At 41.3% G+C, this 27,009-nt stretch overlaps 1 protein-coding gene across 3 annotated transcripts in view; it reads left to right on the forward strand.

Annotated features, from left to right (window-relative positions):
- Positions 1 to 27,009, forward strand: part of vps39 (VPS39 subunit of HOPS complex) — a 105,417-nt gene that overhangs the window by 43,962 nt on the left and 34,446 nt on the right. For all 3 annotated transcript variants that reach the window (XM_087990159.1, XM_087990160.1, XM_087990161.1), the window contains 9 exons: positions 3,947 to 4,067; positions 5,841 to 5,961; positions 9,248 to 9,377; positions 10,750 to 10,892; positions 11,744 to 11,884; positions 20,843 to 20,984; positions 21,568 to 21,654; positions 22,227 to 22,300; positions 22,689 to 22,787. In XM_087990159.1, coding sequence (XP_087846285.1) covers positions 3,947 to 4,067; positions 5,841 to 5,961; positions 9,248 to 9,377; positions 10,750 to 10,892; positions 11,744 to 11,884; positions 20,843 to 20,984; positions 21,568 to 21,654; positions 22,227 to 22,300; positions 22,689 to 22,787 — 1,058 coding nt within the window. The remainder of the gene's footprint in view (positions 1 to 3,946; positions 4,068 to 5,840; positions 5,962 to 9,247; positions 9,378 to 10,749; positions 10,893 to 11,743; positions 11,885 to 20,842; positions 20,985 to 21,567; positions 21,655 to 22,226; positions 22,301 to 22,688; positions 22,788 to 27,009) is intronic.

Consider the following 27,009-nt stretch of genomic DNA (forward strand, 5'->3'; position numbering starts at 1 on the left):
GAGATCAGCTGGGCAGCTTTGCTTCACAAGCTTTTGTCTAACTCCAATGAAGGTAAAATATTGTGGGTCTGGAATTCTGAAATTAAAAATACAATTGCTGGAAAAGATCAGCAGGTCTGGCAGAGAGAAATAAAGTGAACTTTTAGAGTCCGATGACTCTTTGGAACTTTTGATGCAAGTCATTCACGCTGTTTCTCTTTCCCCAGATGCTGCCAGATCTGCTGATCTTCTGAAACACTTTGTGTTTTGCTTCCTATAGCTCAGCTTGTTTTTTTAACAAGCTTTCCTTCACTTGAATCATCTGAAACCAGAATCTCTTCAAGTCAGCCACTCCCATAAGGCATCTTCAGCAGAGCAAACCATTATCACCTGTCATCTGTTTTAGGTTAGGCTATTTTTTAATGTAGATTAAACTAGTTTTTAAAAAAAAGACTCGAGTGTCAATAATTTTTTTTTTAAAACAAGTAAGCCACTGTGGCTATTTCCATAAAACTTGAAATACTCCACTTTCAACAACTCTTCAAAACCAAAGTCCTCGTGACAATTTTAAATATAATGCATTTCTTGTGGCGAAAACTGTATACTTCTGTGTTACTACCTTTGGTGGATCTGCCCTGCAGATGGGACAGGTCATACTCAAGGATGGCAGTGTTGTCTGGGTCTTATTCATACTCGGTTATACCTTTCAGACAAGGTCGGGCTCATGCTTAACTCATTAGTGCGGGAGCTCTCCCAATTTTGGCACAAAATACATTACTCAAACTGTTGCTCTTCTTTCAAGATCAAGGATATAATTGACTGTTTAATGTATACCATCTCCCCTACTCCTCCTATTCAGCTTCCTCTCCATCATTTTTATTCTCTTAGATTTTTGCATCCACTGTATAAATAGACAATGGAGACTTTTGGTTAGGAGAGGAACAATTTATCAAGAAAAATACTGACAGTAGTACTGAAAGCACATTTTACCAAGACGGAATCGAGTGGACTATGTCATTGGACTACGATTCCAGAGGTTTATGTTTAGTGCTCTGGGGACATTGGTTCAAATCTCACCGTGGCAGTAGGTGAAATTAATTTTAATTTATTAAGTTAAAATTATAAGCTAGTTTCATTCACAGTGACCATGATACTATTCTCAGTTGCCATAAAAATCCATCTGGTTCACTCATGTCCTTGAGAGAAAGAAGTCAGCTGGCCTGATCTCCAAACCTGCAGCAACGTGACTCTTCAATCACCTCTAAAATGACTGACAAGCTATCCAAGTGTATCCAACCACTAGAGAGGATAAAAGGAATGAAACCAGTCAAACAACCCACAGTCAACCTAGGCGTCAGAAAGACAATGGCAAACTCACCACTCTTGATTTTGTGCAGTCCTTTTTCTAAACATCAGGAGATTTCTGCCAAAATTGGAAGAGCTCCCCCACAGATAAGGTAAGCATCAGCCTGACCTCATCTGCAGGTAACAATTTAGTGAGTATGTGCATGATCCCGACAACATTGCTGTTCTTGTTTATGACCTGTACCATCTGCATGACAGACCCACTAGAGGTGGTAGCACGGTGGTATGCAATCAGGAGGGAGTCACCTCTGTAGTTCTCAACATTTGACACTAGACCCGATGAAATCTCATTACGTCAGGCCATGGTTAAGGCAACCATCTATACAAAGCCACAGCTGATGAGCGGGTACTATTCTAAGTTGAATACCAATTGAAGAAACACTGATCGTAGCAAGGGCATAGAATGTACTCCGGTTGGGGAATTTCAGTTTCAAAGAGTGATTTGGAAGCACCATTACTCCCCAAGCTGACCGAGAGAAGGGTGGAGCTGCTGAAATGGGTCTGCAGTAGATGATGAGGGAACCCAACAAGAGGACAAAGCCAACTTTGATGTTGCTTTTCCCAGCTACTTGTCTCAGATGCATTGATGGGTGACAGTATTGGTGGAAATGACCACTGCACAGTCTGAGAATGAGAATATCCGCCATTGTGTTGTGTGGCACAACCAAGGGCTAACTGGTCTAGCTTTCAAAACTAAACATCCTTTACTGAGGGTGATTTTGAGCAGCAAAGTTGTATTCAGCATAGAGTCATAGAGATGTACAGCTTGGAAACAGACCCTTCGGTCTAACCCGTCCATGCCCACCAGATATCCCAATCTAGTCCCACCTGCCAGCACCGGGCCCATATCCCTCCAAACCCTTCCGATTCATATACCCATCCAAATGCCTCTTAAATGTTGCAATTGTACCAGCCTCCACCACATCCTCTGGCAGCTCACTCCATACACGTACCACCTTCTGCGTGAAAAAGTTGCCCCTTAGATCTCTTTTATATCTTTTCCCCCCTCACCCTAAACCTATGCCCTCTAGTTCTGGACTCCCCGACCCTAGGGAAAAGACTTTGTCTATTTATCCTATCCATGCCCCTCATAATTTTGTAAACCTCTATAAGGTTACCCCTCAGCCTCCGACGCTCCAGGGAAAACAGCCCTAGCCTGTTCAGCCTCTCCCTGTAGCTCAAATCCTCCAACCCTGGCAACATTCTTGTAAATCTTTTCTGAACCCTTTCACGTTTCACAACATCTTTCCGATAGGAAGGAGACCAGAATTGCACGCAATATTCCAACAGAGGCCTAACTAATGTCCTGTACAGCCGCAATATGACCTCCCAACTCCTATACTCAATACATATGCCCTAACTACCATTATCATAAAACTAATGAATCCATAACATAAGATTGTTTGAATGTCAAATAGTGGTAGCAGCATGCGATAGACAAAGTTAAGTGATCGGACAACCAGTGAATTAGATCTAAACTCCACGGTTCTGTTGCTTCAATTGTGAGCAATTTGTTTTCTATTTATTCATTTGTGGGATGAGGGTCTTGCTGGCTGGCCAGCATTTATTGCCCATCCCTAGTTGACCTTGAAAAGGTGGTGGTGAGCTGCCTCTTGAACTGCTGCAGTCCACCTGCTATGCGTTAACCCACAATGCCTTTACGGAGAGAATTCCAGGATTTTGACCCAGTGGGTGTGAAGAAACTGTGATATATCTCCAAGGCAGGATCGTGAGTGGCTTGAGGGAAGGTTGAAAGTGGTGGTGTTCCTATATATCTGCTGCCCTTGTCTTTCCATATGAAAGTGGTTGTGGGTTTGGAATGGGCTATTGATACCAGATGATTTGCCTGGTTTCATTTCTTTAAGACTTTGTAGCAATTTGTATAGTTGAATAGCTTGCTAGGCTATTTCAGAGGGCTAAATTGAGAGTTCAATGACTTTGCTATGGGTCTGGAGTCACATGAAGGCCAGACCAGGTGAGGATGGCAGATTTCCTTTGCTGGAGGGCATTGAACCAGGTGGGTTTTTTCAATAATCAGCGAAGATTTCATGGTTATCATAGATTCTTAATTCCAGATTTTTTAAAAAATCATAATTTAATAATTTAACAATATAATTAATAGAGGTAGATGCTCCCCAAATATACCCATCTTCAATGATGAGAGAGTCCTATAAATTGCTACAAATGTAAGTTTCAATTGCAACCATCTTCAGCTAGAAATACCAAGTGAAAGATCCAGCTCTACTTCCTCATGAGGTCTCCAACTTATAAATGCCGCACTTCAGTCTATTTGATTCATTCAATGTGATATCAAGAAATAGCTGAATTATGGAATCACAGAATTGTTAAGAGTACATCGTGGTTTTATTCCCTCTCAATCTCCCATACTATTACCATTGAGAATAATTGTAGCTTAGATTAATTAAATCAGCATAGCCAAGGAATTGATTTTGAACCAACTGCCACGCTGTTTTAAAAGTACTTATTAGTAGCAACCTTGAAGAGAAAAACACTAAGCAGACTTTCCCACTAAAGCCAATACAACTGCTCAAAGAAAGTTGTTTCTAAGCAATTGCATTCATTTCATGATTGTCTCCAATAGAACATCAGTCGCCTTATATCATAGCAGTGCTGCCACGATATGTGGAGATCCGTACCTTTGAACCACGCCTGCTGGTACAGAGTGTAGAGCTGCAGAGGCCACGTTTTATCACGTCGGGAGGGTAAGTAAATGCATGTGACCATTTTGTTGCCTTAGCAAAACAAACATTGCACACGAAAGGTTTTCAGGAAGTTGAAACAGGAACAGAAATTGCTGGAAGAAAGGGTCACTGAAGAGGAGTAACTGGACACGAAACATTAATTCTGATTTCTCTCTAAAGATGTTGACAGAGTGGCTGAGTTTTTCTGGCAATTTTCTGATTTTGTTTCTGATTTCCACCATCCGCAGTTCTTTGGGTGTTTTTTTGTTTCAGGAAGTTGATCCTTCCAGGCAGGCTGTTTTTGGTCAACTGAGAGCAAAATCATTATGAAGCTGGAAACTGTAAGTGTCACATGGAATGGGGGATTTGAATTCATTCCCACAAATTACTAAAGTGAGTACATATGAACACACCAATTAGAAACAGAACAAGTCCATTCAGCTCCTTAAGCCTGCTGTGCCATTCAGTAAAACGGTTTGATTTGTTTCTGTATTAAATTCCGAATTCCCATCTAACCATATTGATGTTCAGTTCCCTTACCTTAGACAAAGTACTTCCACCTTTTAAAAATATTTATTGATTTCCACCTCCATCCAACCTCCACTGCCTTAAGACCTGAGAGCTCCAAAACATCTCAACCTTTGGAAAAAGAAATTTCTGCTTGACTCCAAGCCAAAAGGATGTTCTCTAATTTTTAATCTCTACCCCCTAATTCTGGACTCATCCACAAAAGAAATCATCCTTTCCATGTGCACCTTGTCAAGCCTGTTCAGAATTTTATATAATATATGTATTATCTATAAACTTAAAACATTAATTTATAGTACTGTTCTGTTGTGCACTGCATAGTTTTGTTGTACATGATTAATTTAGTTAATGTACAGTACCTTTTATTCTTTTAACAGCCTGCAGTATTTAATATGGCAGAGGACCGCAATGTCCGCCAGACTGCAATGCTTGTGTTTGTGCTCAGTGTTACTGTTATCTGAAGAATGCATGTTATTCAGCTGAAATAGTGAGATACACATGCCACTCTATATAGCCTCAATATTGTTCTTATAGTGTGGAACCAATAATTTACACAGCACAATATAAATTATTCTGATAACATAAGGGCTACTTATTATCCCTTGGCTGTATGTTCCAGAAGCTTGTTTGTACTACTGTATTTTAAACCCACTGTATCATCTCACATTCATATGAATCAGTAATTAAGTATATCTTTTATTTCCACATTGATGTCATCCTTCTGTATCGCAACATGGGCAGTCCGAGAGTCTTATTTTGCTTCAGCCATCTTCATTTTCCACTCGGCCATAAGATCAGCATTGTTTTAGCAATCAAAGAGAAACACTGGCCTGAATGTTTGTTTATTTCTACCACTACTGACACAATTATGATGGTGTACGTTTTTGCTTTAAAGAATGGTGTAACTTGTCAAAGTAATGAGCACCAGAAGCATGCAAATACCTAGCTGATTCCACCTGATCTGCTCTTCCCTTTCTAAGAAGTTGCTCAACACCTCTCAAAAATATATATTTTGTAAGCAGCCTGTTGAGAGATGTTATGACACATCTCTGCAGCATGTGGGACTTGAACTTAGGCTTCTTCACTCAAAGGCAGGGACACTACCATTGCGCTCCAAGAGCCCTCCTCTTACAGAAATAATTTAATGATCAAATAGTGGTCACCTGGAGTCATTTGTGATAAACCAGTTAGCTGGAGAGGTGTAATGAATGATCCAGTCTTGATCTCTTTGCCCTTTTTTCTCTCCTTCTGGTCTCCACTTCCCAGGCCTAATATTGTTTATGTGGCTAGCAATCACTTTGTATGGCGACTGGTACCAGTTTCAATTGCAACTCAGATCCGACAGCTTCTCCAGGACAAGCAATTTGAATTGGCCTTGCAGCTTGCTGTAAGTATTTACAACATTTACTTTCACAATTGCATATCTTCTGAAATTACCCCAAAAGCTCCATGTATATTCAAGGTTCTTGCTCCATGTCTCTTCCTGCATTTGGTAGATGAAATGATCTCAACCTCTGGCTGCAGTTTTGCAGTATCATGTCAAATAATTTTAATAGGATCATTGGTTAAAAAATATGTTCTATATCATGTTGAGAGATGTGAAATAGAGATACTAGACTATTCCACATAACTTTTACTGGATGTATTTTATTGTCTCTGGTTGTAATTAATTTTATTTTTTAATTCTTTAGTAAGGCATATTCCAGAAAGATATGGACAATGAACAGATAAGACAGATCAATACATTCAATTCAGTGCAGTGGCATGTGTAGGTAATGCAGCTTGGAGAAAAGAGGGTGAACAGATTTTTCTGATTCGAATAACGACACCAGTCTGTGGATGCAGATAGAGTTATAGCGTCAGTCTCCATGCTGTATAACTCTTCGGTCCACACCAACCATTGTCTTAGACTATGTCTATATCTGTCTATATATCTCCAAATCTTTCCTATTAATGTACTTATCCAAATGTCTTTTAAACATTGTAAGTGTACCTGCATCCACCACTTACTCTGGCAGTTCATTCCAAACACTAATGACTCTGTGTGAACATGTTGCCAGTCATGTTCTTTTTAAATCTTTCTCCTCTCTCCTTTAAAAATATGCTCCCTGGTTTTGAACTCCCTCACCCTAGGGAAAAGACCTTTGTCATGATTTGATAAACCTCAACAAGGTCACCCCTCAACCTCCTACGCTGTTGTGAAAAGTCCCAGTAGTTCTAGTCTACTTTTATATCTCAACTCCTCAGATCTCTGAGAACTTGAAATAAGACAAAAACTTTTTTAACACTCTCACTGTTGAATAGAAGTATTAGATATATGTTGCCAAATCAAAACCCCAAGTTAAATATGACCCATCGGCAAGGCTTCCTGCTACTTCCAGTCCGTGTAATCAAACCCTTTCCTTTCCAGTTCAGATTTCATGGATTCCCTTTTTCCTTGTAATTCAATGCTTTCTTTTTCTCTTACTTTGAAACGTTTTGGCTTTTCTCCTATTACTTTTCATGCCTTCTGATTTTCCTCCATGAAATTTAAATTCTAGCTGTTTAATTCTCTTCCACTTGCCATTTTGAGCTGCTTCATTTATAACTGAATCCTAACTAATTTAGCATTTTACATAGTTTAATCTTTTCATCCTCAAGCTGCAGATAATGAGGCAATACTTCAACTGCTTCTGTTTTCATAGTGCCAACTTGTAAATTTATTTATTATTAATCAGCAGTGGCATAAAAGTTAACATGTTTTACTCTTGCACACAATGCATAGACAAGTTCTCATTTAAAGGATGTAGCTATTTTAATTTACATTAAATGCAACAGATTTCATTGTGAAATATTGAAATCATGTGAATGCTGGCCTTTCGTAGTGTACTTATGGATTCTAAATCCTATAAAAGCCCCTGAACTGTTACTGTTGAAGAGGGATTTTAAAGAGGAGTCTGGGTCCCATGTTCAGCAGTACAAATAAATCTTTGTTTGGAGCTCCTTGCCAGTGCAGCATGGCAGAGGTCTCTAGGAAACTCTTATTTTTTAATAAAGTACAGGATATGAATACATGCTGCATTACAATAGTGAGACCTCCGTGCTTACCGCATCCTCTCTGATCTACGCATCCAATTCTTTCAATACATGATCAATGATTGGCAACTTCATGGTCAAGCCTAGATCCTCCTCCACCCTTGAACCTCACCTATCCAAGCGCAACAGGGGCAACACAGCCTTCCAAGTCCTCATCTTCCACCCCACCAAACTCTGGATACATTGTAGGTGGCAGAAATGGCAGAGGATGATACAAACAGACCTCACCACCAGAGATATATTTCCCTTCCCACCCATATCTGCTTCCCTGACTACCTTGTTAGATCCACGCCCCCCCACCAACCCACCCTCCACTCCCAGCACCTTCCCCTGCCACTGCTGCAAGAAGTGCAAAACCTGCATCCACACCTCCCCGTCCACCTCCGTCCAAGGCCCCAAAGGAGCCTTCAACATCCAACACAGATCTACCTGTACTTCCACACATGTCATCCACTGTATCTGTTGCACTCGATGTGGTGTCCTCTACATTGGGGAGACAGGATGCCAACTTGCGGATCGTTTCAGAGAACATCTCTGAGACACCGACACTAAACAACCCTACGGCCCTGTGGCTGAACACTTTACCTCCCCCTCCCACTTCGCCAAGGACATGCAAGTCCTCGGCCTCCTCCATTGCCAAACCCTAACCACCCGATGTCTGGGGAAGCCTCATCTTCCACATTGGGACCCTCCAACCATTGCATCAATGTGGATTTCCCCAGTTTCCTCTTGCCCCTCCCCCCCCCTCCCCCCCCCCCACCTTATTCCAGTTCCAACTTGGCACCACCCTCTTAAACTATCCTACCTGTCCATCTTCCTTCCCACCTACCGTTCCACACTCCTCTCCTGTCTATCACTTTCACCACCTCCTTCATCCACCTATTGCATTTCCAGCTACCTTCCTCCCTCAGCCCCATCCACCTCCCATTTATCTCTCAGCCCTCTTGGCCCACAAGCCTCATTTTTGATGAAGGACTTATGCCCAAAATATCAATTCTCCTGCTCCAGAATGCTGCCTGTCCGGCTGCTTTTCCAACACCACACACACTTCCACATTTTAATACTGACTGTAATGTGCCTTCCCAAACATTTTCCATTTGTATCGTATATTTATTTATTTAGTATTAGTGACTTTCCAAACTCTGTTATGCAATTTATAATCCTTTCCTAACCTTAGTGCAAAAGATTAGAAAGGATGTTAATTTCTATCGATAGTTGTAATGTTTGTAATATCAGCCCTAATATAAAATTATTTTATAAAGTTATTCATAGTTACTAGAATTCTGTGACAAATCTGACAATTTAGGTAGCAGCTTCCCTCTTTTGAAAGGCTAGACAAAGCAGTCTCTTTGTCTAGCAGCTGCCATTTACAACTTCTTCTATTTGCATGCTGCAAGATGGTTTAAAATATTTTGATGCCAGGATGGACTTTTTTGTCATTACTTTAAATACTTTTCGTACTGTTTCTCTTTACTAAATGGGATAGCACCTATTCAAATGCCATTGATAGGAATGATATTCAATAACATCTACAGTTTTATCAAGTCAGGCCACCCATTTTTGAGTATTTGTCTGAAGAGTTGCTGTTTTTGTTTCAGAAAATGAAAGATGACTCCGATAGCGATAAGTGGCAGCAGATCCACCATATTCAGAACTTGTTTGCTTTCAATCTGTTTTGCCAAAAACGCTTTGATGACTCCATGCAGGTCTTCGCGAAGCTTGGCACAGGTGACAAAGTGGCTTTATTGTTTAAAACTTGGGCCAACCGTATTTACACTGCAGTAAAGAATTGAGGCTCAAAAGAAAAGACCATTGATATCCTCTAGAATAAAATATTTCTTATTGCTTTCATTTCATTCCAGTTAACAATTTCATGAGGCATGAATTGTTGCTCAGTGATGCTGAACTTGTATTTTAATGCTTCCTCTGTTGAAGAGGTGAAAGAAGAGAGTGCTGTATTTGGAGTTCTTGAAAGCAATTTGGAGTCAACAGCTCTATGATGGTTTTAATGTCACCATGTGAGAATACAGTGGAAAGTGGTAATACTAAAAATGTGATGCTTTCAAGAAATTGGAGGGATGGTTTCCTTCTGAAATTATCTGCAAACTGAAGAGTCATGAAACACATGACTGAGTTTGAGTAAATGCAAAATATGACAGTGAAGAACGTTACCTCAGAGTTCAACAGGATCTTGATGAAATGGGCCTGTGGCAAATGGAGTTTAATTTTGCTAAGTGTGGGTTGCTTCATTTTGGATAGACAAATCAAGACAGGACTTCATGGTAAGGTCCTAGGAGTGTTGCTGAACAAAGAGACCTTGGAGTGCAGATTCATTCTTCCTTGAAACTGGAGTCGCAGGTTGGTAGAATAGTGAAGATGATGCTTGGTATGCTTGCCTTCATTGGTCAGTGCATTGAGTATAGGAGTTAGGAGGTCATGGTACATTGATTAGGCCACTTTTGGAATACTGCGTTCAATTATTGTCTCTCTGCTGTAGAATGATGTTGTGAAAGGTTTCAGAAAAGATTTAGAAGGATGTTGGCAAGTTGGAGGTTTGAGCTGTCGGGAGAGGCTAAGTAGGCAGGGGCTATCTTCACTGGAGAGTCTGAGGCTGATGGATGACCTTATAGAGGTTTACAAAAATAATGAAGGTCATGAAAAGGGTGAATAACCAAGGTCTTTTCCCCAGGATGAGAGATTTCCAAACTAGAGGACTTGGTTTAAAGTGAGGGGGGAAAGATTTAAGAGAAATCTATGGGGCAACTTTTTTAATGTAGAGGGTTATGCATGTATGGACTGAGCTGCCAGAGGAAGTGGTGGAGGCTAAATTAGAATGTTTAAAAAGCATCTGGATAGATCTATGAATAGGAAGGGTTTAGATGGATATGAGCCAAATGCTAGCAAATGGGACTAAATTAACTTAGGATATCTGGTCGGCATAGACAAGTTGGGCCACAGGACCTGCTTCTTTGTTATACATCTTTATGACTCGATGATGATCTATCTCTGCTACAATTTTTGGACAGTTTTTGTTACCAAATAGAGCTGAATTAAATTCACTGTGTGCTCTTCATTATCTTTCTTGAATTTGATTTTGCAGATCCCACTCATGTAATTGGGCTGTATCCAGATCTGTTGCCAGCTGACTACAGGAAACAGCTTCAGTACCCAAATCCTCTTCCCACGTTATCCACTGCAGAACTGGAGAAGGCACATTTAGCACTTATAGACTACTTGACACAGGTAAACGTGCCAAGTGTCCCTGACCTAATAGATTTAAATGAACTTAGGTAGAAGATGTAGGGCTTATACCTAACCTCTTGTGAATGGATGTGCTTGTGAGCTCAAGACCTGCTCAAATTAAATGTACCTGGGAAGCAACTGAAAAGAATGTGGATCAGTAGGCTGCTTTGCGGCACGGTGGCTCAGTATGGACAGTACGAAGGCTCACTGTTAGCACTGCTGTCTTAGGGCACCAGAGACCCAGGTTCGATTCCAGCCTCAGGTGACTGTCTGTGTGGAATTTACACATTCTCCCCATGTCTGCGTGGGTTTCCTCCGGGTACACCGGTTTCCTACCACAGTCCAAAGATGTGCAGGTTAGGTGAATTGTCCATGCTAAAATTGCCCGTAGTATGCAGGGATGTGTAGAATAGGTGCATTAGTCAGGGGAAATGTAGAGTAATAGGGTGGGGGAATGGGTCTGAGTGGGATACTCTTTGGAAGGTCAGTTGGACTTGTTGGGCCAAAAGGCCTGATTCCACACTGTAGGGATTCTATGCTTGACGCAATTGTGCCAGGCAGAGTGGGAGGTGCAGGGGTCTTATTTATACAGTAGAGTAAGTACCCTAAAATTTGGAGATAACTGGGAAGATTGGTATGTTTCCTGGTGTTAGTGTATATCATTGGACTTGAAGTGCTTTATATCCACCTGTGAGAAGATGTGTAGAACTTAATGTGGGTGAGCGGGTACTGGGAACAGTGGAATGAAGCATTTAGTGATCTGATAGGAAAGCGCACAGTGGTTTTAAAGCCAACATTGTTGTGATCATGTCCTTCATTAGCATTTTTATAATTCTTTCATTTCTTCCAAGAAACGAACTCACTTGGTAAAACAGTTGCATGATTCAGAACCCTCTACCACGTCACCCCTGGTGGAAGGGACACCAATCATCAAGTCAAAGAAAAAATTGCTCCAGATCATTGATACAACATTACTGAAGTGTTATCTTCATGTGAGTATGACAATGTTTTGATTGAGTAAGGCAGTAAGTGCAACTTTGGAAAGAATGTTACATTTTTTCATTCCAAGTTCTGAACCTGGAGAATGATATTTAGAGAGGTTGGGTACCTGATGACTGTTGTCCTCCTCACTCATCGTAAGGCTGTACAGTAATACTAAAAATGTCTACAAATGTTAAAAAGACAAATGTAAAGATATTATAGATAAGTACATGTAATATTTGCAATACGGTAGACAAATAAACAACACAAATAATTGTAAACAGGTATGGCATGACTGTGATTATAGAGCATAGCTATATGGTGACTAAGGTTGGGAACTGAGCATCAGAAGGTATTGCACCTTTAAGCATAACAGGCAAATTTTTTTTAAAAATTAAAAAAATGTATTTAAAAATTGTTAGTGAAGTCAGTGCAGTAGTGAAAAAGGATACTGGTTCAGAAAATGCAGATGCAGCATCAGTCTAGGTGGAACTGAAAAGCAACAAGGAGTGAAGAAACGTTAGTGTGCGTTGAGTGTAGAACGACCTCAATTATCCGAATGAGACAGGCGCAGTGCATTTTGTTTGGATAACTGATTGTTCAGATAATGCTTTTGTGGGACCGTGAGATCTTGTTTGGATAGAGCAAAATTCAGATAAGAGGTTGTTCTGTATATGCCTCAAACCAGTAGGTAGAGATTCCATTCAACAGGAAATTAGAGATATGTACAACAAGAGGTAATAATCACAGGTGACTTTAATCTGCATTTTAAACTGGTTAAACCACATCAGGAATGAATTTGACGTGGTATAATTGTTGTGAGATGTCCTTTTGGAAAAGTGATCGTGACATGATGGAATTCTTCAAAGAACGAGAAAGTGAAATAGCATAATTTGAAACAAGAATTTTATACCTTTGTTATTTATTTTGTTTAGCTTTGAGGGATGAATTGTAGTAGATAAAGTAACTTCATTAAAAAAATAGACATAGATTTGGCATGGCTAATGATTACATGCATTGCAACAGTAATTCTTTCCTTTTGGGCGAAAGAACATAACAGGAAATGTGGCTAACAAAATAATTTCTTGATAGTATTAGTTCCAAAGAAGAGTTATATAAAATTGCTGGAAAAACTAGCAAACCTGAAGTTTGGAATGAGTTTAGAATTCAGCAAAGGGCCAAAAGATTGAAGAAGAGCAGAAAAATAGAATGACAGTAAACTTGCAAGGAAGATTTTCAGCCTATCGTACATAAAAAGGGAAATGTTAGTAAAGCCAAATGCCAGGCCCCTAAAGTCTGAAATGGGCGATTTGGCATTGAAGATCAAAGAAATAGGTGCAATTAACCAACTACTTTAGTTCAGCATTCGCAGAAGAAGGCATAAATAACTTCCCAAAAATGCTAAGGAAGCAAGGAACTATTAAGAAGAAGGAATTGAAGGAAATTGTAATTGTTTAAAGAAAAAATGCTGGAAAAGTTAATAGGACTAATAGGTGATAAATTCCCAAAGTCTGAATTTACATCCCGGAGTACTAAATGAGGTGGCCATGAAGATTGTGAATGCATGGTTATTATCTTCCAAAATTTCTGTCACTACTGATCACTCCTGACAAATTGGAGGGTAACAAATGTAATGCTACTGTTTTTAAAAAAAGGAGGGAGAGAGATAACAGCAAAATACAAAATAAAAAAATGAAATCAAAAACAAAAGCAGAAATTGCTGGAAAAGTTCAGCGGGTCTGGAAGCATCTATGGAGAGAAATCAGAGTTAACATTCTGGGTCCAGTGACCCTTACTTATAACAGGATCTGAAATGTTAACTCTGATTTCTCTTCACAGATGCTGCCAGAACTACTGAACCTTTCCAGCAATTTCTGGTTTTGGAGCAGGGAAGTACAGACTCTTTAGCTTAATCTTAGGTTTAAAGAAAATACTGAAGTCTATTAAAAATGTGTAATGGCCAGGCATGCAATGGGACTCCACAAATCCAGTATGGATTCCTGAAAGGGAAATTACATTTGACAAACCTGCTGATGTAACATGCTTAAAAAACTAGCAGAACAGACCAGGAAGAACCAAATTGATGAGATGTAATTAGATTCTCAGAAATGTTAATGTAAAGTTCCAGAAAAGAGGTAAGTGTCCAAAAATCAAAGCACATGGAACTGGGGGCAGTATACTGGGTATGGATTGAGAAATTGATTAGCAGAATAGGAATAAATAGTCTTTTTTTTAACTTGGAGTAGAGATTGGTGAAAGTGGTATACTGCAGGCATCAATGCTTCGTTCCCCAGTTATTCATAATACATTTCAGCAGTTTGGATAAGGCAGTCAAGTTTAATACTTCCAAGTTTGTCAACAAAATAACACAGAATTGACTGGTTAATAGAAAGTAAAAAGGTCTCATAGACAAATTGAGTGAATGGGCAGAACCGGTATAACGTGGATAAATGTGAACTTAAAAATGGAGTGTCAGGGTATTATTAAAATGGTGATGGATTGGAGAAAGTGTGATGTACACAACGACTTGGGTAACTTTGTACACCATTCACTGACAGCATGCAGACAAATGCAGCAAACAGATAGGAAGACAAATGGTATATTGACCTTCTTTGCAAGAGTATTTAATTACAGGATCAAGGGTTTTGGTGAGACCACTCCTGGAGTATTGTGTGAAGTTTTGATCATCTTAACTAAGAAAAGATATACTTGACATAAGAAAATGCAGCAATAGTCCATTATTGACAAATCTGTCATCCCAGGAATCAAAGAAGGGGAGATTGGGTTGACAAGGCCTGTACTCGGGAGAAAGACTGCAGGTGCTGGAGATCAGAGTCGAGAGTGTGGTGGAGGAAAAGCACAGCAGATCAGGCAGCATCCGAGGAGCAGGCGAATTGATGTTTTGGGCGTAACCCCTTCATCAGGAATGAGGCTTGTGAACCAAGGGAGTGGAGAGATAAATGAGGGAGATGAGACAGGGAGGCAGGGGGAGGCTCGCTGAGAGTGCGATAGGTGGATGGAGGTGGTATAATGGTGATAGGTCGGAGGGGAGAGTGAGTGGATAGGTGGGAAGGAAGATGGACAGGTGGGGCAGGTCATGAGGGCGGTGCTGAGCTGGAAGATTGGAACTGAGATAAGATGGGCAGAGGGGAAATGAGAAAACTTATGAAATCTGTGTTGATGCCATGGGATTGGAGGGTGAGGTGTTCTTCCTCTAGGCATTGGATGGTAAGGGAGTAGCAATGGAGGAGGCCCAGGAGCTGTATGTCCTTGGCAGAGTGGGAAAGGGAGTTGAAGTGTTCAGCGACAGGGTGCTGGGGTTGGTTGGTGCAGGTGTCCTGGAGATGTTCTCTGAAGCGCTGTGCGAGTAGGCGTCCTGTCACCCCAACGTAGAGGAGACTGCATCAGGAGTAAACGATGTGTGGAAGTGCAGGTGAAACTTTGATGAATGTGGAAGGCTCCTTTGGGGCCTTAGATGGAGGTGAAGGGGCAGGAATTGGCGCAGGCTTTGCAATTTGTGTGGTGACAGGGAAAAGTGCCAGAAGGGGAGGGTGGGTTGTTAGGAGGCATGGACCTGATGAGGCAGTGGCGGAGAGAACTGTTCTTTCCAGAAAGCAGATAGGGGAGTGTTGGAGTCCGTTTGTAGGTGGTGGAAATGGCAGAGGATGATGCGATGTAGATGGAGGTTGTTGGGGTGGAATGTGAGGACCAGGAGGTTCTGTCATTGTTGTGGTTGGAGGAATGGGGTTCAAGGTTGGAGGTCCGGGAAGTGGATGAGATGCGCTGGAGGGCATCATCAACCACATGGGAGGGGAAATTGCAGCCTTTAAAAGAGGAGGCCATCTGGTGTGTTCTGTGGTGGAACTGGTCCTCCTGGGACCAGATGCAGTGGAAGCAGAGGATTTGGGAATAAGGAATAGCATTTTTCTTAGAGGCAGGGTGGGAGGAGGTGTAATCAAGTAGCTGTGGGAGTTGGTGAGTTTGTAGAAGATGTAGCTGTGGGAGTTGGTGAGTTTGTAGAAGATGTCAGTGTTGAGTCGGTCACTGTTGCTGGAGATGGAGAAGTCCAGGAGGGGGAGGGAGGTGTCTGAGATGGTCCAAGTGAATTTAAGGTCAGGATGGAATGTGTTGGTGAAGTTGATGAAGGTCAACCTCCTCGTGGGAGCATGACGTGGTGCCAATGCAGTCGTCAATGTAGAGGAGGAAAAGGTGGGGAATGGTGCCAGTGTAACTACAGCAGGTCGACTGTTCCACATAGCTGACAAAGAGGCAGGCATAGCTGGGGCCCATGCGAGTGCCCATGGCTACCCCTTTCGTCTGAACGAAGTGAGAGGATTCAAAGGAGAAATTATTGAAGGTGTGGGCCAGTTCAGCCAAACAAATTACTCTGTGGAAGGGTCCTGATGAGGATGTCAGAAGTGGAAGGAACTGAGAGCTTGGAGGCCCTGGTCGTAGCAGATGGAGGTGTATGGGGGGGACTGGATGTCCATGATGATGAGGCATTGGGGGCCAGGGAAACAAAAGTCTTGGAGGAGCTGGAGGGCGTGGGTGGTGTCCCGAACGTATGTAGGGAGTTCCTGGATTGAGGGGATAGAACAGTGTTGAGGTATGTGGAGATGAATTTGGTGAGGCTGAAGCAGGCTGAGATGATGGGTCAGCCGGCATAGTCAGTCTTGTGGATGTTGGGTAAGAGGTAGAACCGGGCATGCAGGGTTCCCGAACTATGAGGTTAGAAGCTGTGAATGGGAGATCCCCTGAGGTTATGAGGTTGTGTACTGTCTGCAAGATGATGGTTTTGTGATGGGAGGTGAGGTCATGGTCGAGGGGATGGTAGGAGGAGGTGTCTTCAAGTTGTCACCTGGCTTTAGGGTGTAGACGTCAGTGGGCCAAACTACCACTGCACCCCCCCCGTGTCTGCTGGTTTGATGGTGAAGTTGGGGTTGGAGCAGAGGAAGTGTAGGGCTGCATGTTATGAGGATGAGAGATTGGAGACATAGATAGGATGCAGGGATGATGTTTCTCCTGACTGGGTGGTCCAGAACGAAGGATCTTGGGATATGGTAAGTCATTTTGGACTGAGATGTGGAGAAAATTCTTAAGTCATACAGTCATCTTGGACCTGTTGGTTTCCTCTAATTGTAGTCCAACTCCTGATATTCAGTTAGCACAATCTAATCTGTTCTCTTTGTTTATAAAATGCGCCAACACTAGAATGTGAAGTTGTTGGGTTGCTATTGAAGCCTATTAATAGGCGTGCTTTAGATGCTGCTGCTTGTATGTGGTATGGTTATTTAACAAGAAAGTGCTCTAATGACTTAGTTCGTGTATGCAGCATTCTTGACATCATTCTGATAGTGTGTTTTTGGCTTCATTTCTAATCTGGGCTGAAGCTAAACAGGTTTACAAGTTGTAGCACTATAAAATTGTCCTCAGCACCTATGAACTACGGAAGATTACTGCCCTGAGCAATACCAAGTGATTGCTTACATAATATTTTTATGGATTAGGTAACAAGATTCTGGAGTCTTCCATAGTTCAATGAAATCAGTTGTAAGGAGCATCATAAAGGAGTCGAGAGAGATGAAGATGTTTAGGAAATATATTTCAGAACTTGGAAGTAAGCCAGCTTTGAAGATACTGCTGTCACTGGTAAAACAAAGATGCAAGAGGAGTACAGCAATGTTAAACATCTGGAGAGCTTAGAGAGTACAAAGGTGAAGCCGAACAAGGTTATTGAGAAATTTGGGAGCAAGAACGAGAATTTTAAGATTCGGCATTGTTGGACTGGGCATCTATGTAAGTCAGCAAGCACAAAGATGAGGGATGAATTAACCGTAGTACAAGTTAAGATACAGGCAGTACAGTTTTGGATGAACTTGTGGAAGGTCGGAAACTTACAAAGAGTCTGTTTGCACAGTTCAAGCAGAGAGAGTATTAAAGCTATGTGTGAGAGTTTCAATAGTAAATGAACTGAGGCAGGATCAGAGATTGATAGTAGTATGGAAGTGGATGTGGATGATTTTGATAATGAAGAATCTGACAAGGGGTCAGTAACTTATCTCTGTATCAAATCAAAAGCCCCAGAGTGAAAGAGTTTCATTCAGCCATAGACAACTGTTAGGGAGAGTGAAGAAGTCACTGGCTAGGGAATGGAATTTGTCATGGGGATCAGAGGCATTAATTTCAATCTTCCTAATGTTTAATTGGATGAAATATATCCTCATCCAGTCCTTGATATTAAACAAATAGAATGCTATATACATCACAGGCAATAGAGGAGTTGAGAAAAGTTTGCCAGCAAAAGTGTGGAATCTGTCCACTTGTAGAGTCCTAGAGATCTACAGTATAGATAAAGTCCCTTCAGCCCATCAATGTCCTTGCCTGTCAAAATAAAACCACCTAATCCCATTTTCCAGCACTTGACCTATCGCCTTGTATGCCTTGCAAGTGCACATCTAAATGCGACATATGAGCAATTTACTGCAGACGCTGGGATCTGTACTTAAAATAAAATGCTGGAAATCACAGCGGGCCAGGCAGCATCCATGGAGAGAGATCTGGCTAACATCTCAAGTCTAGATGACTTCTCATCAGAGTTGATGTGAAGTGTGGAGGGGGCAGCATTTTATGCAGCAGTGGAGGGTGGAGTGCTGAGGGAGTAAGGGTGCTATATATTAAGTGATGGGAATGTGAGAATGGCAGAGCATTGGTGTGTCTAACTGCCAAACTGGAAAGAACAGACACTGGAATGGGGGGTGGGGGGAGAAATGGGGGAGGGAGGAGGGGAGGACGTGGTGACAGAGAATGCAACATGTAAAGCTAAAAGAAAGGGCAGGAATGGGAGTGAGTTCACAATCTGAAGGTGTTGAATGCAATAAATTCAGAAAGTTGTAAAGTGCCTGAAGATGAAATGTTGTTCCTCCCAGTTTCTGCTGTGATTTGTTAAAGCATTGCAGCATTGCCCAAAGGACCCGTTCCTGTGCTATATTGTTCTACGTTCTATTACAGCATGCCAAGAACAGACAAGTGGGCATGTGAGCAGGATGCTGTGTTAAAATGACTGGCTATGGGAAGGTCAGGGTCATGCTTGCATACAGACTAGAGCTATTGCACAAAGCGGTCACTCGTTCTGCGTTTGGTTTCTGCTACTTAGAGTTGGATGCAACAAATACCATGGACCAGATTAGAGGATGTCCAGGTGAAATGCTGCTTCACCTGGAAAGACTGTTTAGGTCCTTGGATAGTGAGCAGGGTGGAGCTGAAGGGACAGGTGTTGCGCCTGCGGTTACATGGAAAGGTGGCATGGGAGGTGGGGGAGATTTGGTGTTGGTAGACTAGGGTGTCCCGGTGGTAACAGTCCCTGCAAAATGCAGATGAGGGAGTGAGGGGAACATGTGCTTGTTAGTGGCGTTTTGCTGGAGTTGTCTGAAATGGCAGAGAATTGTCTCTTAAATATGGAGATTGATGGGATGAAAAGTGAGGACAAGGGGGACCCATTCACATTGTTGTGAGTGATGGGAAGGGGCAAGGGCAGAAGCCTGGATGATAGGTCAGATGCGGATGAGGGCCCTGTCAACCACAGTGGGTGGGAAACTGCGGTTATGGAAGATTGAAGACATGTTGTGAAGGTGGCATCATTCAAACAGATATGATGCAAGTGAAGTAAATGGGAGAATGGTATGGAATCCTTACATAACGTGTAGTGTGAAGAGCTGTAGTGAAGATAGCAATGGGAGTCAGAGGCTTCATAGTGGATGACAGTGGACAGTTTATTCCCCAAAATATCCTCACTTTTTATCCCACTGGCCTCTGCATTCAAAGGATCATTCTGTGCCATTTCAGACAACTCCAGCAGAACGCCACCACCATACACTACTTCCCTTCACTCTCTACAAAATGCATACAGGGAGACCATTCCCTTCAGGACATCCTAGTCCATTTCTTGCCCACCAACACCACCCTGCTTCCTACGCCACCTTCCCATATAACCACAACAGGTGCAACTCTTGCACTTCACCACCTCCCTGCTTACCATCCAAGGGCCTGAACAGACTTTCCAAGTTGAAGCAGTGTTTCACCTATACCTCCTCCACTTTGGTCTATTGCATTTGCTGCACCCAATGTGGCCTACTCGACATTGGAGAAACTAAATGCAGACTGGGTGACCGCTTTGCAGAACACCTCCATCCATACGCAGGCATGATGCCAACCCTCCCATAGCCAGTTATTTTAACACTGCATCTTCTCTCATGCCCAGTTGTCTGTACCCGGCATGCTGCAATGCTCCAATGCGAGTCACAGTGCAAACTGAAGGAACAACGTCCCATCTTCAGACTAGGCATTTTACACGTTTCTAGACTTAACATTGCATTCAACATCTTCAGATTGTGAATGCAGTCCCGTTCATTCCCTTTCTTTTAGCTTTACCTGTTGCATTTTCTGTCACCATGTCATCCTCTTTTTCCCCCCCCCACCCTCACCCCCACCCCCCACTCCAGTGAGACTGTCTGTTCTTTCCAGTTTGGCAGTTAGACATACCATTGTTCTGCCATTCTCATATTCAAATCACTTAATCTGCACTATCAGCACCCTTACTTCCCCAGCAGTCCGCCCTCCACTGCTGCATAAATGCTGCCCCCTTCTTCTTGTCGTCTCTGATGAGTTATCCAGACTTGAATGTTAGCTTGCTCTCTCACTTTAGATGCTGCCTGACCCGCTGTGATTTGTAGCAATTTTTTGTTTTCAGTCTAAATGTTACTTAAATGTTGTGAGTGTCTCTGTCTCTACTGCCCTTACAGGGAGTTCCGGATTCCTGCCATCCTCAGTGAATAAAGTTCCTTACTTATTTTTGGAGGGTATCGATGAAACTTAGCATGTAGATGAGAAATGAGAGTGAAGTCCAATCAGCCTCTCCACCCATGATGCAGTTGGCAATTTGTGATCTTTGTTGCCCCTTGTTTTATTTTCAGACAAATGTGGCTCTTGTGGCCCCCCTCTTACGTTTGGAGAACAATCACTGTCACATTGAAGAAAGTGAACATGTACTGAAGAAAGCACACAAATACAGCGAGCTCATCATTCTGTATGAAAAGAAGGGTCTGCATGAGAAAGGTGTCAAGATTTGTTCATTGTATTTTTATTTTTAATTTTCTCTTGTAAACTTAGAAGCAGGAGGAGGCCATTTAGTGCTCAAGCTATTGCACTATTCTGTTTGATCATCTGTATCTTTACTGTTTTGACTTACTATGCATTTGTAACCCTTAATACATCTTTGAATGCAAACCTGTTAATCTTTGTGCCAAAATTTTTAATTGATCCCCAATCTTTTTGGGGGCAGTGGAGGAAAAACTACCAGATTTCTGATACCTTATTTAAGAAGTGACTTCTCATGTCATCCCTGAACCACCTAGTTCTAATTCAATTGCAGCGTCCTCTTGTTACGGATTATCCTCACCAAAAGAAATTATGTCTCTCATATTTTCTTACATTACAATGGCAGTTGTATAATGGTCCTAAAACCACAATTACATTGCCCCTTAATATTTTCTACACAAATATATACAAACTTAGTGCTGGCCTTGGAAAGGCTTTAATAATTATTGTCACATTGTGTAGTGAAATAATTTCCTGTTGCTGCTCTGCATCTGCACTCTTTCATCTTTAATGATGAGAAATTTACTGTTTCCCACTGTAGCCCTGCAGGTTCTCCTAGACCAGGCAAAGAAAGCCAATTCACCACTAAAAGGCCATGAGCGAACTGTGCAGTACCTCCAACGACTGGGTTAGTAAGGATTCCAATTTTTGTATAATACACTCAATGACTAACAATGCCCTATAATATACAATCCTGACAATCAAATTGATAAAGACACTGGCCAAATAAGCAAAACGCTTGATCATGGCATTATGGTGTGTTAGCTAATCTGAGACCAAGCAAGGATTTACTGTTAGAATTGGTCTCTATACTTAGTACCTACAGTGAAGAAAACAGCAATTGATCGTGATCCAGTATAGTATAGAGTGAGATCAAGAATGGTTTTGATGCACAGTTATGAGCATTTATTATTCAGATTCTGATATTCAGTTGTGTTGGCAAGGAGAAAGCTGTCAGTATTAATGTTTAATCATGAGCATATATAAAATCTGAAATTTTATAAATAGGAAATCTGACGCAGAATGCTTGTGAAAGCATCAAGATTCGGGCAGTCATTTGAAGTTCTCCATTAAATTTGAAGTTCTGTTATTTTGGGTTTGATCAGTCAACACTACTTGCACTTAACTTAAGCAAGTGGTGTTGCAGATGAAGCTGTTCTCTATATCTCTCTGCTCTAATCTATTTCTGTTTCTTTTTAGGGAAAGACAACTTGAATATTATTTTTGAGTTTTCTCTATGGGTTCTAAAAGCATGTCCAGAAGATGGGTTAAAGGTACGATTCAAAATATTCTTTAAAGTTTTATTTTCAGCTAAGGATCAAATCTGCAATGTTATAATCAATTAAATCCGTGTTCTGCAAGCACCTTGCTGTAGACTTTTAATCAAATCCTTCAGAAATGTTATTATACATGTCTAGAGCAGGTTGGCCTTGAGGGAGTTCAACCACTGTGCCATAAGAGTCTCAGCACTTTTCTATATACTTACAATTCATTAAGCTGATGTTCAACTCTACCTTGTACAATATTTATCTGCAAGAGAAAATTGTTTACCTGCAGCAGCATGATGAAGATGGATGTTGTAGATAGGGCAATGTGTGACATGAATGGAAGGGTGCTGTTTGCAGCAGAAATGAAGTTGTGAATAATTCCTTCTGTGTTCAGATATTTACTGAGGATCTGCCTGAGGTAGAAAACTTACCAAGAATCAAAGTGTTGGACTTCCTAAAGGATAGCTGTAAGGAACTTGCTATTCCATATCTGGTAAGAACCATTCTTGTTTGTATGCTGTATTAACATTCATCACAAGTGGTGCTTCCCCCATTTCATATACCACTCTATGTAAATTTCGCCTCTGAATGATTACTTGAAGTGGGTAAAAAGTGATGATTGCATGGTTTGATTTTCAAACATTTCCATTCTGCTTGCTATGTAATTGTATGATAAATTTGAACAAACAGCACAATAAAATAGAAAGCATGAAATGTGTATTGCAGCCGAGAATAAACTATTCTCTTACCCATCCTTGTTGCTTCATCTAAATAATTTCCTGTACAGTCGTCTATTATTTCACCCAAATAGACTCATAAAGATGTACAGCACAGAAACAAACCCTTCGGTCCAACTTGTCCATACTGAGCAGATATCCTAACCTCCATCTAGTCCCATTAGCCAGTACTTGGCCCATATCCTTCTAAACCCTTCCTATTCATATACCCATCCAGATGTCTTTTAAATACTGTAATTTTACCAGCTTCCACCACTTTTAGCAGCTCATTCCATTCACACACCACCCCGTGTGTGAAAAAGTTGCTTTTAAATATTTCCCCTCTCACCCTAAACCTATGCCTTCTAATTCTGGACTCCCCAACCCCAGGGAAAAGACTTTGTGTCTATTTATCCTATCCATGCCCCTCATGACTTTATAAACCTCGATAAAGGTCACCCTCATCCTCCAATGCTCCAGGGAAAACAGCCCCAGCCTATTCAACCTTTCCTCCAACCAAATCCTCCAACCCTGGCAACATCCTTGTAAATCTTATTTGAATCCTTTCAAGTTTCACAACATCCTTCCGATAGGAAGGCAACTAGAATTGCATGCAATATTCCAAAAATGGCCTAACTAATGTCATGTACAGCCACAGCATGACTTTCCAACTCCAATAGAGGTCCTCTCCCTCAACAATTTCCCCTTTGATTCCTCTCAAATTCTTCAGACCAAAGGAGTAGCCATGGGCACTCGTATCGGCCCAGCTGTACCTGCCTCTTCGTCAGACATGTGGAGCAGTATATCTCCCACAGTTACACCGGCACCATTCCCCACTTTTTCCTCCACTACATTGATGACTGTATAGACGTTACCTTGTGCTCCCATGATGAGGTTGAACAGTTTACTTATCCTGGATTGATGATGTTACAACAGGATATGGGTCGTGTTCATTTTGTTTATGTAGGTCAGAGTTATGATGTCAGAACAGTAGCAATCTCCTCACTGACTTAGAGGTTTGAGACTTCAGAGACTTAAGCAGATAATATAGATTAACATACAGTGCACTAGTGAGAGAACCCTAAACTGTCAGAGGTGACTTGTGGTTCAAAATGCCATCCACCTTCTCAGATGTCAAAGTTGTCTAATGCAAGAAGTGATCTGGCCAATATTTGTTCTTTAACTTAAAAAAAAAAAACTGGTAATTTTCTCCATATTGTTTTTGGGACTGTTATATGTGCAAATTGGCTGCCATGTTTCCTACATTACAGTGCCTTCACTTGAGGAGAAAACTTCATTCTCATACAAAGAAATCCAGTAGTACTTTGATCATGGGATTACAAGCTACAAAAAAAACAAGAGCTTGCATTTATTTAGTGCCCAAAATGCTTCACAGGAGCATTATCAAAGATTTGGCACAGAACCACATGAGTCATTAGAAAAAAGTCACTAAAAACTTGGTCAAATACAGTCAATATTTGGGATTGTTTTGAAGGTGAAAGCAGAAGGATTAGGGTGGTAATTCCAATCTTGAGTGTAGATAACTGAAACATGATTGATGAAACATCCAGTTTGTGTCACTTCTAGAAGAACGAATGAGCTTGAGAGGGTGCAGTTAGAAATTACCAGGATAAGAAATTTTAGCAACAATGTTATCTTGGAAAATCAGGGATTGTTCTCCTTGGCGCAAAGATTATTGAGGAGATATTAAACCAATATTGGAATATTTTGACAGGTTTGGAATAATTGAAATTCAGGATGTTCAAAATTAGAAGAGCACAGTGATCTCAGGATTGTAAGACTGGAAGAATTGAGATATCAGTCAGATGCTCTATGATTGATTCTGCATATTTCTGACTCTTCATTCTTGAGGAAATTATCTGCAGCAGTGTGTCCTCTAATCATTTGCCCATATTCTAAGCTGACCCCATTCTGGCTACTGCTACTTTATGCTACCACAGGACCTCTAAATTGAACAATGAATTTTAATTTTAAACAAAACTAGAAATTGCTGGAAAATGCACCAAATCTGGCAGTATCTGTGGAGAGAAAGCAGAGTTAACATTTTAGGTTGAGTGACCCTTCCTCAGAACTTTGTATCTATCTTTTTATCTATCTTAATCTTACTATGAAGTTGTGCTTCTGTAACTTGCGTTTCCTTAGGAGTGTTCACAACATTTTTTGGATGCAACTCTGAACCAAAGTCCATCACTTCTGTAAAACAAAAGAAAGAACTTCGGATGCTGTAGATGTGAAACGATAAAAGAAATTGCTGAAGAAACTCAGCTAGTCTGGCAGCAGACACTTCTGTCCACCAATGTTGCCAGATCAGAGTCTGCACAGATATAGCATAGGAATAGATCCTTCAGTCCAACGAGTTCAAGCTAACCATGTTCCCAAATGTTTAAACAAGTCCCATCAGCCTGCGCTTGGCAAGTATTCCTCAACTTTTTCTGTTTATGCATTAATGAAGTATCTTTTAAATGTGTAACTGCACATGTATCCACCACTTCCTCTGGTAGTTCATTATACACACTCACCACTGCGTGTGTAAAAGAAATTGCCTTTCATGTCCCTTTTAAATCTTTCACTTCTCACCTTAAAAATATGCCCCCAGTTTTGAACTACCCTACTTTAGGGAAATGACCTTGTCTATTCACCTTATCAATGCTCCTCATGATTTTATAAATCTCTTTGATGTCACTCCTTGACATCAGTAGTGTTACCATCACTCAGTCCTCCACTATCAACATCCTGGCGGTTATTATTGACCAGAAACTCAACTGAACTCTTCACAGTACACGGGATCTTGATCAGATAGGTCAATGGGCTGAAGCCTGGCAGATGGAATTTAATTTAGATTAATGTGAGGTGCTGCACTTTGGAAAGGCAAATCAGAGCAGGATTTATACACTTAATGGTAAGGTCCTGGGGCATGTTGCTGAAGCAAAAGACCTTGAAATGCAGGTTCATAGTTCCTTGAAAGTGGAGTTGCAGGTAGATAAGATAGTGAAGAAAGCATTTGGTACGCTTTCCTTTATTGGTCAGAGCATTGCATATAGGAGTTGTAAGGTCATGTTGCAGCTGAACAGGACATTGGTTAGGCCACTTTTAGAATATTGTGTGCAATTCTGGTCTCCCTCTTATGGGAATGATGTTGTGAAACTTGAAAGGGTTCAGAAAAGCTTTACAAGGATGTTGCCAGGGTTGGAGGGCTTGAGCGATAGGGAGAGGCTGAATATTTTGGGGCTGTTTTCCCTGCAACGTTAGACGCTGAGGGGTGACTTTATAGAGGTTTATAAAATCATCAAGGGCATGGATAGGGTAAATAGGTCTTTTCCCTAGAGTCGGGAAGTCCAGAGCTAGAGGGCATAGGTTTGGAGTGAGAGGGGAAACATTTAAATGGATCTAAGGGGCAACCTTTTCACTCAAAAGGTGGTACATGTATGGAATGAGCTGCCAGAGGAAGTGGAGGAGGCTGATACAATTACAACATTTAAAATGCACCTGGTTAGGTATATGAATAAGAAGGGTTTAGAGGGATATGGGCCAAGTGCTAGCAAATGGGACTAGATTAGCATATCTGATTGGCATGGATGAGATGGACCAAAGGGTCTGTTTCTGTATTGTGACTCTGACGCATCTCTATGACTAGGACTCAACCTCCTACATTCCAATGAAAAAGTCTCAGTCTATCCTACCTATCCTAATAAATCAAATCTTCTATTCCCAGCAACATCCTGATAAATTTTTTCTGAACCATCTCCAATTTATTAATATCCTGTCTATAACAGGGCAACCCGAACTGCACACAGTACTCCCGAAGAGGCTTCCCCAACGTCCTGTAAATCTCAATGCAATGTTCCAAACCTATACTCAAAAGCCTGAGCAATGCAGGCAAGCATTCTAAACGTCTTTTTAACTACCCTAATGGTTTGTGTTGCAAATTTCAAAAAATTACGTACAGTACCTGAATCACTAGGTCTCTCCATTCCAGCT

Source organism: Chiloscyllium plagiosum, unplaced genomic scaffold (assembly GCF_037043375.1).
Source record: "Chiloscyllium plagiosum isolate Xiang-an unplaced genomic scaffold, Cpla_swu_hap1 HiC_scaffold_8, whole genome shotgun sequence".
NCBI classification, from domain to species: domain Eukaryota; kingdom Metazoa; phylum Chordata; class Chondrichthyes; order Orectolobiformes; family Hemiscylliidae; genus Chiloscyllium; species Chiloscyllium plagiosum.